Source organism: Hyperolius riggenbachi, chromosome 6, assembly GCF_040937935.1.
Source record: "Hyperolius riggenbachi isolate aHypRig1 chromosome 6, aHypRig1.pri, whole genome shotgun sequence".
Taxonomy (NCBI): domain Eukaryota; kingdom Metazoa; phylum Chordata; class Amphibia; order Anura; family Hyperoliidae; genus Hyperolius; species Hyperolius riggenbachi.
The window spans coordinates 7145608-7163000 of record NC_090651.1 but is presented as its reverse complement, the minus strand read 5'-3'; the positions used below and the strand labels follow the sequence as shown (position 1 = coordinate 7163000).

Here is a 17393-nt window from a genome sequence, read left to right as displayed (position 1 = left end):
GCCCCCAAATCGCCCGGGGGGCAATCCCCCGGCATTTCCTGGAAGGGGCAGAGCTTTCAGCTTCAGCTCTGCCCCTCCTGACATCAATCGCCGCCTCTCCCCGCCCCTCTCTGTGAAGGAAGAGTGAGAGGGGCGGGGAGAGGCGGCGATGCTACGTGATTGACGTCAGGAGGAGCAGAGGTGAAGCTGAAAGCTCTGCCCCTTCCAGGAGATGACGGCAGATTGCCCCCCGGGCGATTTGGGGGCTCTGCAGCCCTCGTTTTGCGGCGGATTACTTGCAATGGGAGCACTGAAGCGGGAGCTGCTGATTGATTGGTTCCCTTATGCGGCCCAGCCTCATCCTGACTTTGCCTCCTGTGGCCCCCAGGTAAATTGAGTTTGAGACCCCTGCTCTAAGGTGAATTTTATCCACAAAAATAGCAATTTCCACTTTCAACACATAGCCTATGTTGTGCCCCCTACTGGTTAAAGTGATGAATTCCCCATCAGAACGACACACGGTGATCACAGCAAGAAAACACTGCAATATTTAAAACACAAATGAGTCTGGGTGCCGGACCGGTACGGACAAAGGCTACAGAACAATTCATGGCTCCGCCCCTCGGCGGCACAGGGACGCCCTCTGCTGGTGTCCTTGCTGATCTCATGGCCTGAAGATGCACTTATTGATGCGGAGAAGGGAGGGGGAGCGCTCATGTGACAGGCAGAGACCTCCCCTATCCCCTCCTCGCCCCGCCGTGTGCCGCCTCTCCTGCAGAAACTACTACAGGCTGCTGTTTTTAAACAAGTATTTTCTTTTCTGGAATGACATTTGGTTTGTTTTATTCTTTTTTTTTTGTTTTGCATATTTAAAATGAAGAAAGAAATGAATGTTTGTGAAAAAAAGAGTCTTCCAATGTCTGTTTTACTTTCTTGAGTCTTTTCACATTTTTTCACAGCTTTATTTTCTAAAAATGTATGGAATGTGTGTGCCCTTATAGAGGTTTTCCCCTTACTTCCTGTCTGTGGTAAGTCATGTGACAGGAAGTGAGGGGAGGCTCCCTTAACAGGAATACCAACTGCAATAAGACCTCAGAGATTATAACCTTACAGTATTCCAACAAGTGCCATCTCTCCCCCATTACAGACTCGCAAGTCCACTTCTTCTGCTGAACAGGAAGTGAGGAAATCTATCCCTAATGGGGTGCTCAGACATCAATAAAAACCTGATGGGTGGTCTCACCCTTCTCCTCTCTACCAAAAACTAAAACAGGGATTTCTTTGCATCTGGCTTTAAAGCCCAACTAAAGGTGAAAAGGAAAGAAATGGAGGTCTTTGCAGGTGTCTTATGCTGGATCTCTGACCCTGAATCCTGTGCCACTTTCAGTCAGTCAGGGCTATCCACAGATTAATATAGGGGAAGTGTATAAGGGGAAGGAGGGAGGACCACTAGACACCAAGGAAGTGTATAGGGGAGGAAGGTGGACCACTAGACACCGGGGAACTACAGTATATAGAGGAGGGAGGAGGACCACTAGACACCAGGAACTGTATAGGCGCTGGAGGGGGGCCATTAGACACCAGGGAACTATAAGGGAGGAAGGTGGTCAGTAGACATTGAGGTTAGCACGTGACTTAGTCCCAGTGTTCAATGTCAGTCCACTTTGTATTTGAGTTTGACACCCCTGCCATTCACTATGGAACATACCAGCTCTAGTAGGGAGAACATGCAGAGCAGTACAAGTGAAGCTTTGAAGGAACACAGAAGAGAGAAGGGTAAGAAGGCTGCCATCTTTATTCCTCGCCTGGCCTTGCTGATCAGGTCACAAGTTCTTTCAGAGTCACTGGCCCAGAAGGAGAATGCAGATGAGACCTTCTGTGTCTATCAGCTTGTTCCAATCCTGGTACTCCGATTATGGGGGGTTATATACAGGCGGTAATCCATAAAGATATTAAGAAACAGCTTAGTAGGTAAGGAAGCAGCGTCTCATAAATACATATATAAATAATAGAAGAGTGTCCTCTAGAGAGAGTGTATATTAATAAAGAAAGAACAAAGCAAACAGGCAGACAGTCTCCCTTATGAGAGAGAAAACAAAACAAATCCCTTATAAAATATTTATTAATCACTGGTTGTTTGAACAATTAAGTATGCATTCATACAAAACCCAAACAATACACCCAATGACCCACAAACCTGCACACACACCGTACACACACTCACACTGTACACACACTGTACACACACTGTACACACACTGTACACACACTGTACACACACTGTACACACACTGTACACACACACACACTGTACACACACACACACTGTACACACACACACACTGTACACACACACACACTGTACACACTGTACACACACACACACACACACACACACTGTGTACACACACACTGTGTACACACACACTGTGTACACACACACACACACACTGTACACACACACACACACACACACACACACACTGTACACACACACACACACACACTGTACACACACACACACACACTGTACACACACACACACACTGTACACACACACACACACACTGTACACACACACACACACTGTACACACACACTGTACACACACACACTGTACACACACATACACTGTACACACACACACACACTGTACACACACACACACACACACTGTACACACACACACACACACACACACACACACACACTGTACACACACACACACACACACACACACACACACACTGTACACACACACACACACACTGTACACACACACACACACACACACACTGTATACACACACTGTATACACACACACTGTATACACACACACACACACACACTGTATACACACACACACACACACACACACACACACACTGTATCCAAACACACTGTACACACACGCACACTGTGTACACACACACACACACACACACTGTACACACACACACACACACACACACACTGTACACACACACACACTGTACACACACACACACACACTGTACACACACACACACTGTACACACACACTCACACTGTACACACACACACACTGTACACTCTGAACACACACACTGTACACACACACAAACTATACACACACACACACTCTGTACACACACACACACACACACTGTACACACACTCACACTGTACACACACACACTGTACACACACACCGTACACACACACACACACACCCTTACTAAAAAGGCCTAAAAATCCCCCTGTCCTGCCACCATAGTACCCAACCACTCAAGTTTTGTATTTGTATTTCATATTTATGCATACTTAGTTGTTCAAATAACCAGCGATAAAGATATTTTATAAGTGATTAATATTGCTTAGGATTTGTTTTCTATAATCCATAAAGATAACGGGATCAGCTGGTCGCCACATTATTTACCAAAAGTGAGAACAGTGTTCATTGCCACATTCAAAAGCCAATTTTGCCCATACCCCTTAATTACCCCTTAAAGACTGAAGGTCTTCCCCCCAAAAAATTAAAAAATTGCAACCTGCCCCTGCAATGGAGGCCAGTGCGCCCCTCTCTGGTGGACAGCCAATCCCCGCTTCTGATCCAAGACTGTTTAAGTGGTCAAATCACTGATCCCCACCATTAACCAAAAATAATAATACATGTACATAATGTCTGTGGCCACTCCTTCATAAAGAGGCCCCATCGTATAAAGTAAAAGAGAGGCGTGACAACTGGGAAATGTTAGTAAAAAGGGATGTCTCCATATGCTTCTGACTTCCGCTGTCCTATAAGCAGCATCCGCCGACCAATCAGATTTCTTTCATTATTCAGACTGGACACTCAGAATAAACACTGTCCAGTAGGATAATGCTGGCTTTGTATTGGCTGTCGCTTTCCTGCCATCTCATTGGCTGGTTTGGGTGCCGGGAATACTAGACAGAATCCCTGAGCTGTTCAGTCTTCCAACGTCCGGTCTTCCATTGTCTGGGCTTTTTATATAAGGCACGGTACAAAGGAACTGATGCCCCTGCATTACACCTGCCATTGCTCCATGCAAAAAAAAAAAAAAAAACACCCGATTCTAAATTGTAAACACACAAATACCCTATGGAAGAGGACTAATAAATTAAAATTAACTTTTAATGATTATTATTAAAAAAAAGACCTAATTTGCCAACTATTGGAGTAGAATGTGATACATGGGTAGGAGGTTAGTATCCGCTGTCAAGGGACATCCTCCAATTTCCCACTGATTACATTATTACTCTACACAAAACTCAACATGTTTCATTTCCTTAATTGGAAACTTCGTCAGGAGTGATAAGTGCCCAGTGCTAGAGTGCCATAGTGCTAAAATACAGTTACATTATATACATCACATATCTAGTACAAAGAATTAGCAAAATAGCATAGTAACGGCCGCAAAGCTGCAGGCTCAGGAACTACATCCATCCTCCGTAAATACAAAACGTATGAAATGTGCCCAAGTATGAGAGTCAGTCATGTGAGGAAACTTGAGGCAAAGTCTGCGTGTGAAAACAGCAGATATAGCTGGGATCACAGATACAGATGCTTGCAAATTAATTCATATTCTATGTAGTTTAGAATTGGGGTAATCTAATGTGCTTCCTGGTCCAGCGGAAATCAGATGCTCTCCTGCTTTATATCTTCTGTGGGTTTGTCACACTGACGTATCTCCAGCCGTGGCCAGCGCGGCCCATCTTCCACGGTTATAGGATGGACACCCGACGGATGCTTCACAATGTAGAGCGATGGATCGGGGTGTGAGAGGGGGGTACCATGAATAAAGGCGCACAGTAACGTAGTTAGTAAATATCTATATGAAATACCAATATTTGACTATAGGTAAAGATATCCTTCCTCAGCTCCCTGCCTCTCCCCCTGTGCCGGTGCCTCCTGTCCCCAGTGCAGTGAGCTCCCCCTGCAGCAGAGCTCAGGCAGCCGCCTCCGTCCGTCCCTCTGTCTGACGCAGCGGCAGATAGGCGGTCTCATCCTCCCTCCTCCTCTTCCTGTCTGTGTACATCAGCTCCCTGCCTCTCCCCCTGTGCCGATGCCTCCTGCCCCAGTGCAGTGAGCTCCCCCTGCAGCAGAGCTCAGGCAGCCGCCTCCGTCCGTCCCTCTGTCTGACGCAGCGGCAGACAGGCGGTCTCATCCTCCCTCCTCCTCTTCCTGTCTATGTAAATCAGACCCAGTAAGCCGGACAGACGGAGGCGGCTGCCTGAGGTTTACCGCGGGGACCGGACTCAGCAGGGGGAGCTCTGGCACAGGGAGAAAGGCATGGGGGAGGGAAGAAGGAAAAAGTTCATATGGAGCAAGTGGACTTATGGGCGCCGCCATTACAAAATAGCGGGGCTTGGGCGGCCATGATGCCCGATATATATCAAATTTCCGCTCTGGCGTCCAAGGATCACTATTTTGTATTGGCGTCTATGGTGGTGCCCAATTAGTCCATTTGCCGCATGCGCCCTTTTTTTCCTGCTCCGGTGAGGGGGACCTCAGTCCTATGGCCTGGCAAGGACACACTACTGCTGGGAAATCCCTGGACACCAACAACAAACAACATTTGTAAAGCGCTTTTCTCCCGTAGGACTCAAAGCACATAAGCATTGCTCAGACAGATAATTGGTTGATTGGTAAATCGTGGTACAGAGGAAGAATTCTATGATGCTGGATACACACGATGCGTTTTTTCAGTCGATTTTCTGTACGATTGATTTCCGAATTGATTTTCCGATTGATTTCCATTTCGATTCTGTTATCTTTTCTTATCTATTTCCATTCACTTCTATAAGAAATCGATCAGAAAAACGATCGAAAATAAGATCGGACATGTCGGAAATTATTCAACCGAACCATCTATCTAACACAAACTTGTATGGTGTGTACCTAGCAAAAGACCGCAAATGCCAGTCTAAACAGGTGGCTTGTCTGGATTTGAATAACTCCAGGGATAGGATGTCTTTACTGGGTGTGGTAGGGAATTCCAAAATGTAGTGGCAGCATGACCGAAGAAAGCTCTGGCTCCAAAGGTTTTGAGGTGCATTCTGGGAGTGACCAAGTTTATGGATCCTGCTGATCTGAGGTTGTGAGAGGTGAGGTGCAGTTTCAGTAAGTCCTTCATGTATCCAGGGCCCAAATTGTGCAGGGATGCCAGCGGTCCAATCTTCAGTAGAGTATTCTCCATTTTACAGTAGCCAGCACAGTGAGCGAAGAATCGGGGTAATGTGACAGTGGTGAAGCTGGTTTGTTCGCACTCTGGCAGCAGCATTCTGTACTAGTTGCAGGCGGCACAGGTCCTTGTTTGGAAGGCCTGCATTGAGGGCATTGCAGGAATCCAGTTGTGATGTTGAACTCGATGGACGTATGTCTTTTTTCAACCCAAATAACTATGTAACTATGATGTGATGAAGGGATGGACTAGGGCTGGGAGATCCTCTGGGGCAATGAGGTGCTTAATCCTTGCAATGTTCCTCGGATGAAAGTAGGAAGATTTGACTATAGCTGAGATTTGGTTTCTGAAGCTCAATTCCCCATCGATTAGCGCTCCAAGGCTGCACACAAGGTCAGAACTATTTATGTCTGAATTCCCAATCCGGATTGGTGTTAATCAGTCCACACAAAGCTGAAATACCACTTTTGGGTGGAGTTAGACTTTAAACGAAATGTATGATGATTTCCCGCCCATTTTGTCTTATGAATTTACTAAGCTAAGAGTCGTGTGGCTGATCCGTGTATTTTACCATTATCCACCTGTGACATTTCACATATTCAGCTTGGGTCCTTCAGTTGCTTCCCAGCCCCCCCTCCAGGACCCCCAAGGACTACAAAAGTAAAGTGAGGTACCTTTCTGCACCCAAAACTTCCCAATCACACCAGCAGGGGGAGCAACAAGAGGCAAACATCCATTGGTGACATTCCATTGGTTTTTAATTTAGATAAAACGATTATTTTTAGTACTGAACATAAAACATAAAATATTTATTTTAGATTTTTAGATCTTACCATAATAAATAAAACATTTCATTTTGTAGTACTCAACAATAAAACATAATAAATAAATAAAAATGCTATACATTTCCTTTAAACAGGAAGGTGAACCTCTCGAGATGGATTTGGAGGCGGCCATGGCTGACGTCTCCGGAAATATAGGCGGACATTTATCAAGAGAGTCTGAGACAGAATAATTGGTAGGTTTTTAGAAATCCGTGCAGAACTGTCTCAGACATCTTAAAAATAACTAGACTGTGCAGTTTCCTTCTTAAAGAGAGACTGAAGCGAGAATAAATCTCGCTTCAGACCTCAGAGTTAGCAGGGGCATGTGTGCCCCTGCTAAAACGCCGCTATAGCGCGGCTTAACGGGGGTCCCTTCACCCCCAAATCCCCCTCCGTAATGCGGGGGAGCGCTTCCTGGTTGGGGCAGGGCTAACCGCCGCAGCCCTGCCCCACACGCGTCTGTCAGCGCGTATCTCCGCCTCTCCCCCGCCCCTCTCAGTCTTCCTTCACTGAGAGGGGCGGGGGAGAGGCGGCGATGCGCGTCTGATAGACGCGACTGGAGGCAGGGCTGCAGCCGTTAGCCCTGCTTCCAGGAGCGACCAAATGCACGACCAAGTCATGCTGGGGTGGGTTTGGGGGTGAAGGGACCCCCTTTGTACGGCGCGATAGCGGCGGTTTAGCAGGGGCACACGTGCCCCTGCTAACTTTGAGCTCTGAAGCGAGATTTATTCTCGCTTCAGAGTCTCTTTAAACTGTTGTAAAATAGTAGATGTTTCTCAGACAGTGCAGTGTGTGAGGGAAATAGCTGTAGCCGAGGTAACCAATACATCTCTGCTGTATTACGGTACAGCAATGCTCAGCACTGGAAGGGTTAACCACAGAACAGCTTCACAGGACACCTGGCAGCAGGGGGGAGGAGCCCTTCACAAATCATGTCTAGCCTGCACTGCTGCACTATCTGTAGAACTGCTAATAAGCACTTCTTAATCTGCAGCTCTAAAACTTCACGCTAAACTGCCGCTATTAAGTAGAATTTAGGAAAGCCCTTATCATGCAGAACTGTTCCTCCTGCTGTTTAGAACAGTTTAAGAAGAAAAAACGGTCAGTAAATCTGGCCCATGGACTCCCGACTGTAATGATGATTAGCGATGGTCAGTCGAGATGCTAATGATATTGGCTTGCGTGAAAATGCAATGCAGATTAGAGTTGTCGGCTACACACCTTCAATTTTGATTGGCCAGTAATTGGCCAATTTTACCATTTCCATATTGTATAAGGGTCAACACATTTTGAATACTATGAATAAGTTGAGTGGGTAAGCTCTAGTACTGCATGGAAGTGGTAAAATTGGCCATTGATTGGCCAATAAGAATTGGAAGTGTGTATGCACCCTTAGGCCCGGTTCACATTAGCGTTCCAGGTCCGGCTTCCCCGGACCCACAACGCTCCGTACACAGCGGATGGTGAATGGATACATTGTTAATCAATGTATCCATTCACACTCGTGCGCCGTCCGGATCCGATCCGGGAACGCAGCTCCTGGACGATCCGGCTTTTTTCCAACATGCTCCATTTTTGCCGTCCGTCCCCGTGCGGCTGTGGACCCGGGCCGGATCCTGACCCAAACATGCGGCCATGCTGTGCAATGGGAAACGGATGTTTTCTATCACACTGGCAATAGGACCGGATGCTTCCAGCACCGGTCCTATGCCACTTGGGGGGCCCAGACTACACGCCGGTATCCCCCATGCTTGCGGTGCCTTTCTGACACTGCAATGTATCTAGTTCCGGCTACTTTATTGTAGCCGGAACTGATACATTCCGGATCCGCAACTTGTGCCGCCTTGTGGCCACCGCAGAGACCCGTACGGTCTCTTTGTGGCCCCCGGACACGTGCGGACTCGAACCGCAAGTGTGAACGGGGCCTTAGATCGATCAGATGCCCATCATAAATGTACCTCTGAACTTAGAGGGGGTTTGACTGATATAGATGCCGTTTTCTGAATGGTGCTGCAACATATGTCTCAGCACCATTCTCTCAGTCCAGTGCCCCCAGGGGTCCCCGTTCTAGTCAGCCAAAATCTTCAACTGACAAGAGCGTCAAACATGGCCGGGGAGGGAATGGCCGTTATCCTCCCTAGCAATGCCCCCCTTGTACCACCGACCTTTTAAGACCTGCAAAAAAACCAAAACACATAACTCAACCACTCCAGGTATGCTTTTCCGCCTTTTGCCGCCCTGCCAGCTCTCCGGTTTGGCCGCCATGACCTGGAAGTGCTTTTGGACTACTTCCAAGTCAGCGTCATAGCGGTAAAGATGCCGGCTGATACGAGAGGACAGGGCAGAGAAACGGGAAAGCTGACAGAGCAGAAAAGTCGGCGAAGGGAAACTGGAGTAGGTGAGTTGTGCTGTGTATTTTTTTTTTTGCTTTGTTTTCACAGGTCTTTAAGAACCTGATATGAGGCGAAATAAAAAATGTATACATGCCTGTGGCTTTCTCCTGCCTGATCGCTCTTTTTATTTCGCCCCATCTCAGATACACAGTACGGTACAAGAGTACTTTAAGCTGCATACAAATTACCCTACATTTGCATGCAAGCCAAAATGAATACTGGCCATTCGAATGTTGATCCTCCCAGAAGTCAGCAATGGTGGCCCCCTGCCTTCTCCCCCACCCCCCAGAAGTCAGCGATGGTGGCCCCCTGCCTTCTCCCCCCAAGAAGTCAGCAATGGTGGCCCCCTGCCCCCCCAGAAGTCAGCATTGGAGGCCCCTGCCCCCCCCCCCCCCCAGAAGTCAGCAATGGTGGTAAGTTTAAACCTTTTAATTGACATAAAAAGTTAATTTATAAAATTAACAGAAAGGATGATCCTTTCAACCAATGAGAATTAATATTATCTAAACTTCAAAAAGGTAAAAATACAGTAGAAAAGCATTATTTTATATACATGGATATGGTCCATGCTAGCCCTGAGATTACGTCTACAATAAATTACTAGAATTTGCTGAGAAGAGTATGGATGGTTAATGAGATGTTAAGAATTCTCAGAAGATGCAAATTATATGGTAAATTTATGCAAATAAATGTAGCTTGGAGGCGTACCATTAAAATTATCCAAAAAGGAAAAGATATAACGTGTGGCACTTCCCAATAGAGCGTGAGTGTGAGTGTGTATACACAGCGCAAAATCTGTCTTGCTGGCTTGCACAGGTCTGAAACCTATGGCTATGTCGCTATGACGTGTGCTCCGCTTAATTGCAGAAAAGAACAACCAAATGGCATCAGGATCAGAAAAAAGGGATTGGAGCGTGCACCTTCCGTCAAGTGAATGATTTATTATCAACAGCGAGAGCCAATACTTAAGGATACAGACATCTACGACACTGTATATAGTGAAAACAGTCCAACGTGGTGTAAACACCTCTTACATGTCCATAGGTGCAGGCTCAGCGATGCTGGAGGTGGGTGCGGGCACTAGAAGGTGGGGTGACGGCCGTTTTGCGTCTAACCGACGCTTGGTCACGCGTACCACGCGTCGGTTAGACGCGAAACGTCCGTCGCCGAACCTTCTAGTGCCCGCACCCACCTCCAGCATTGTAGATGTCTGTATCCTTAAGTATTGGCTGTCGCTGTTGATAATAAATCATTCACTTGACGGAAGGTGCACGCTCCACTCCCTTTTTTCTGATCCTGGTACCAAAAAAATTAGCTATTCCAAATCTGTACATTTCTATAGAATTAGTATAAAATTTAAATATACTAAAAGTCCAAAGTTGGAGTTGAAACTGGAGCCAACACAAGTTTGTACGTTACAGAAGTCCATAGAGGTCGAGGAATAACCGAGCTCCAAATACTGGCCTGAGACGTGTTTCGCGGTAAACCACCGCTTCCTCGGAGGCACACAAAATTACACATACAATCAATTCAAAAGCGTCTCAATATATATTGGCTAACAAAAAAGTACTCCTTACCGGGTGCGTCCCTCCCCGATAGTGAGATGCAGTCGCCCCACTAGTGAAGGGCTGCCATTATTCGGAGCTCTGCACGTAAAGCTGCATCTTATTCCTCCATCTGTATAAACGTGAAGATTTTCAATGTTGGCCCCAGTTTGAACCCCTGGACTTTTGGTGTATCTGATTGTGGGGAGGGGTGTTGAGCATATTTCATTTTTAGTATAAAATCTGCACTAACACAGACTAAATAGCACCTCATTAACCATCCCCAGAGAAGAGGGATAATGGGATTGTGCCGCACTGGAAGACTCTGACGTTACCCTGACGCACTGCCGGAGGTTCCGTCACTGACAATCGCTGCCGGAGGTTAAGTCACTGACGATCACTGATGGAGGTTCGGTCACTGACAATCGCTGCCGGAGGTTCTGTCACTGACGATAACTGCCGGAGGTTCCATTGTTCTCGGAGAGGGAAGACCAAGTCTGGCAGCTGCCAGGAAGTCTTTACAAGGCATCTTTTGTTTTGCTGAGTCATCTGCTCATGAAGGTCACAGGTGTCCCAGAAAGTCATTCAAGTCAGCCTGGCAGTGTCATAGAATTGCCAATCTGGTTACACCCGATGTCCCCAGAAATGGCATGTGTCCTCAACTGTGTGAAGGAATGTCTCTGGCTAGTCTACATACTGCGTTCTACCGAGCATCGGAGCCTCGACAGAGTACAGAGAGCTTCCGGCCTCCTGCTCCTCAAATATGGTGATCTGCAGATATAGAAGTGGCCGATTGTACTTTCATGTTGCATGATGGGTAACAATAGATAAGGGCAGTATAAAATGGGCTCACCTCGTTCACCCCGGGCCAGAGCCAGGTTCCTGGTAAGTAAAGAGTTTCTTGGGGTCCGATTTCCCAGTAACGACCCAGGTTCCTCCCGTTCACAAAGACCACGCCCTTCCTCCAGCCCTGGAACACAGCAGAGTAGAATATCAAACACTCTTTGTCCTCTAGATCTCTTATAACCCTAGCACCAGCCACAGGTGTTCCAACTAGGGGAGCAGCTCCTCCAATCCGGGGGGACGTCTCCCAATAGCAGGTGTGGTGTCTGCACTTAGTTATGGTGGCTAACATTCTCTAAAATGGCTTTCTTCTTATGTATAGAGAATTACTTTACAGAGTGCATACTCATGTCACTGACTGTCCTCAGAGGAGCTCACACTCTAATCCTAGCATAGTCATAGTCTAATGTCCTACCATATTACTATTATTATGTATTTATATAGCACTGACATCTTCTGCAGCACATTACAGAGTACATAGCCATGTCACTGACTGTCCTCAGAGGAGCTCACACTCTAATCCTACCATAGTCATAGTCTAATGTCCTACCATATTATTATTATTATGGATTTATATAGCACTGACATCTCCTGCAGCACTTTACAGAGCACATAGTCATGTCACGACTGTCCTCAGAGGAGCTCACACTCTAATCCTACCATAGTCATAGTCTAATGTCCTACCATATTATTATAATTATTATGTATTTATATAGCCCTGACATCTCCTGCAGCACTTTACAGAGTACATAGTCATGTCACTGGCTGTCCTCAGAGGAGCTCACAATCTAATCCTACTATAGTCATAGTCTAATGTTCTACCATATTATTATTATTATTATTATTTATTAGGTTTATATAGCGCCAACATATTACGCAGCGCTGTACAATAAATAGGATTACAGACAATGATAACGGGGTTGCCATAAAAATACAGGTAACAGACCATAGAAACAACAATACAGGTAATAGCAATAAGATACACAACACAATGCAGATAATAGTACAATGACAGATCATAAACTGGAATGGTAGTGGTAAAAATTACCAGTTCCAAATTCTGGGTAAAGTGCACACAGTCAAGTATGATACACAAGGGGAGAGGGCCCTGCCAAAGGCTTACAATCTAGAGGGAGGGGTTGGTGACACAAAAGGAGGGGGTGCAGCAAGAAGTTATTGGCAGAAAGGATTAGGGTAGTGTCGAGTTGATGTAGGCCTCCTTGAAGAAGTGAGTTTTGAGTGCTTTTTTGAAGGTGTTGAAGGTAGGAGCGAGCCTGATAGGCAGTGGGAGAGAGTTCCACAGGATAGGGGCAGCTCTAGTGAAGTCCTGCAGTCTGGCATGGGAGTGCGAGATGCGTGGGGTGGTTAAGAGGAGGTCGTTGGAGGAGCGAAGTGGGCGGCCAGGTGTATATCTGCTGACCAGGTCAGAGATGTAGGTTGGGCAGGACTTGTGTAAGGATTTGTATGCCAAACATAGGATCTTGAAGCTGATTCTGAAGTGAATTGGAAGCCAATGAAGGGATTTGCGTAGGGGAGTTGTGGAGACAGAGCGGTGGGAGGAGTAGAGGAGTCTGGCTGCTGCGTTCATGATGGATTTTAGGGGGGCGATGCGGTTTTGAGGAAGGCCTGACAAGAGGGAGTTGCAGTAGTCCAGGCGGGAGATGATGAGGGCATGGACAAGGAGTTTGGTAGTGTCTGGGGTCAGGAAAGGCCGGATCTTGGAGATGTTGCGTAAGTGGAAATAGCAGGCTCTAGCTACGGTTTGGATGTGGGAGGTGAAGGAGAGGGCTGAGTCCAGGGTGACTCCCAGGCAGCGGGCTTGTGTGGTTGGATGAATGATTGTGCCATTGACAGTGACATAGAGGTCAGTGGGGGGTGAAGCAGCACGAGGCGGGAAGATTAGGAGTTCAGTCTTATCCAGGTTTAACTTTAGGAACCTGGCAGACATCCACGATGAAATAGCTGAGAGACCAGAGGATACCTTCTCCATGGTGGTGGTGGAGAGGTCAGTGGTATGGAGGTAAATCTGGGTGTCATCTGCATATAGGTGATAGTTGAAACCGAGAGAGGAGATGAGTTTTCCGATGGAGGCGGTGTAAATGGAGAACAGCAGGGGACCAAGAACAGAGCCTTGGGGGACCCCAACTGAAAGTGGGAAGGAGGTTGAGGAGGAACCATTGAAGGAGGTCTTGAAGGAGCGATTTGAGAGGTAGGAGGAAAACCATGCTAGGGCACGGTCTTGGATACCCACAGATTGCAGGGACTGGAGTAGCAGGGAGTGATCAACAGTGTCGAATGCTGATGAGAGGTCTAAGAGGAGAAGGATAGTGTATTTTCCTTCGGCCTTGGCAAGCGTGAGGTCATTGACGACCTTGGTGAGGGCAGTCTCGGTGGAGTGGCCTGGCCGAAATCCTGATTGTAGGGGGTCAAACAGGGAGTTGGAGTCAAGGTAATGGGTCATGCGTTGGTGGACTAATCGCTCCAGGAGTTTAGATGCAGTGCTATATAAATACATTATTATGTATTTATATAGCACTGACATCTTCTGCAGCACACTACAGAGTACATAGTCATGTCACTGACTGTCCTCAGAGGAGCTCACACGCTAATCCTACCATAGTCATAGTCTAATGTACTACCATGTTATTATTATGTATTTATATAGCACTGATATCTTCTGCAGCACTGTACAGAGTACATAGTCATGTCACTGACTGTCCTCAGAGGAGCTCACAATCGAATCCTGCCATAGTCATAATCTAATGTACTACCATATTATTATTATTATTATTATGTATTTATATAGCACTGACATCTTCTGCAGCACTGTACAGAGTACATAGTCATGTCACTGACTGCCCTCAGAGGAGCTCACAATCTAATCCTACCATAGTCATAGTCTAATGTCCTACCATATTATTATTATGTATTTATATAGCAGTGACATCTTCTGCAGCACTGTACAGAGTACATAGTCATGTCACTGACTGTCCTCAGAGGAGGTCACAGTCTAATCCTACCATAGTCATAGTCTAATGTCCTACCATATTATTATTATGTATTTATATAGCACTGACATCTTCTGCAGCCCTTTAGAGAGTACATAGTCATGTCACTGACTGTCCTCAGAGATGCTCACACTCTAATCCTACCATAGTCATAGTCTAATGTATTACCATATTATTATTATGTATTTATATAGCACTCACATCTTCTGCAGAGCATTACAGAGTACATAGTCATGTCACTGACTGTCCTCAGGGGAGCTCACAATCTAATCCTGCCATAGTCATAATCTAATGTACTACCATATTATTATTATTATTATTATTATGTATTTATATAGCACTGACATCTTCTGCAGCACTGTACAGAGTACATAGTCATGTCACTGACTGTCCTCAGAGGAGCTCACAATCTAATCCTACTATAGTCATAGTCTAATGTCCTACCATATTATTATTATTATTATTATGTATTTATATAGCACTGACATCTTCTGCAGCACTGTACAGAGTACATAGTCATGTCACTGACTGTCCTCAGAGGAGGTCACAGTCTAATCCTACCATAGTCATAGTCTAATGTCCTACCATATTATTATTATGTATTTATATAGCACTGACATCTTCTGCAGCCCTTTAGAGAGTACATAGTCATGTCACTGACTGTCCTCAGAGATGCTCACACTCTAATCCTACCATAGTCATAGTCTAATGTATTACCATATTATTATTATGTATTTATATAGCACTCACATCTTCTGCAGAGCATTACAGAGTACATAGTCATGTCACTGACTGTCCTCAGAGGAGCTCACAATCTAATCCTACCATAGTCTAATGTCCTACCATATTATTATTATGTATTTATATAGCACTGACATCTCCTGCAGCACATTACAGAGTACATAGTCATGCCACTGACTGTCCTCAGAGGAGATCACACTAATGTCCTACCATATTATTATTATGTATTTATATAGCACTCACATCTTCTGCAGAGCATTACAGAGTACATAGTCATGTCACTGACTGTCCTCAGGGGAGCTCACAATCTAATCCTACTATAGTCATAGTCTAATGTTCTACCATATTATTATTATTATTATGTATTTATATAGCACTGACATCTTCTGCAGCACATTACAGAGTACATAGCCATGTCACTGACTGTCCTCAGAGGAGCTCACAATCTAATCCTACTATAGTCATAGTGTAATGTTCTACCATATTATTATTATTATGTATTTATATAGCACTGACATCTTCTGCAGCACATTACAGAGTACATAGCCATGTCACTGACTGTCCTCAGAGGAGCTTACACTCTAATCCTACCATAGTCATAGTCTAATGTCCTACCATATTATTATTATTATGGATTTATATAGCACAGACATCTCCAGCAGCAGATTACAGAGTACATAGTCATGTCACTGACTGTCCTCAGAGGAGCTCACACTCTAATCCTGCCATAGTCATAGTGTAATGCCCTACCATATTAATATTATGTATTTATATAGCACTAACATCTTCTGCAGCACTTTACAGAGTACATAGTCATCTCACTGACTGTCCTCAGAGGAGCTTACACTCTAATCCTACCATAGTCATAGTCTAATGTCCTACCATATTATTATGTTAAAAGTGGAAGGTCTGAGGTGATTAAAAAAACAAAAATCTACTTACCTGGGGCTTCCTCCAGCCCCTGGCAGCTGTCCTGTGCCCTCACCGCAGCTCCGCTCCCCGCCGGTGGCCCGGGGTCCCCTCCGGTACAAGATGCCTTCTTGTGCTTCAGCAAGCGGCCCATGGAGTCTCGCTGATGTCATCCGGACTGTACTGTGCAGGCGCAGTAGTTCTGCACTGGAGGGGACCAGGAGTCACCGGAGCTGCGGCGAGGGCACAGGACGGCTGCCAGGGGCTGGAGGAAGCCCCAGGCAAGTAGATTTTGGTTTTTTTATCACCTCGGATCTTCCCTTTAAAGTGGATCCCTTTACTTCCTGTTAGAGAGAAACGCTTTAGTTTCTGTTACCAAACACATAACAGCAGTGGTATAGCTAGAGATTACCATAGCAAAAATTTTATGGGGGTCTCAAATGTAGTCACCCTTGTGCAATGCCACCTGCCCCTACCCTATGGATGTGGGTTGATTGGGCAATTTACACTCTCATGCAATCAGCACTGCACATAGCCCATGTGCACTGAGACACAGTCAGAGGGTACCACCTGGGCCCCCTCTGCTCCAGGGCCCCATAGCAGCTGCTATAGCTATTGCTACGCCTCTGCATAACAGGAAGTGAAGGTATCCCTACATAGACATAACAGGAAGTGAAGGTATCTCTACACAGACATAACAGGAAGTGAAGGTATCTCTACACAGACATAACAGGAAGTGAAGGTATCTCTACACAGACATAACAGGAAGTGAAGGTATCCCTACATAGCCATAGCAGGAAGTGAAGGTATCCCTACATAGACATAGCAGGAAGTGAAGGTATCCCTACATAGACATAGCAGGAAGTGAAGGTATCTCTACATAGACATAGCAGGAAGTGAAGGTATCCCTACATAGACATAGCAGGAAGTGAAGGTATCCCTACATAGACATAACAGGAAGTGAAGGTAT

General features: G+C 45.8%; 1 protein-coding gene across 2 annotated transcripts in view; it reads right to left on the bottom strand.

Moving 5' to 3' along the window:
• Positions 1-10673: 10673 nt before the first annotated feature.
• GLB1L2 (galactosidase beta 1 like 2) overlaps positions 10674-17393 on the bottom strand; it is a 93463-nt gene continuing 86743 nt past the window's right edge. For both annotated transcript variants that reach the window (XM_068238797.1, XM_068238798.1), the window contains exons 18-19: positions 11776-11892; positions 10674-11693 (exon numbers count right to left, since the gene is read on the bottom strand). In XM_068238797.1, coding sequence (XP_068094898.1) covers positions 11607-11693; positions 11776-11892 — 204 coding nt within the window. In that variant the 3' untranslated portion in view covers positions 10674-11606. The remainder of the gene's footprint in view (positions 11694-11775; positions 11893-17393) is intronic.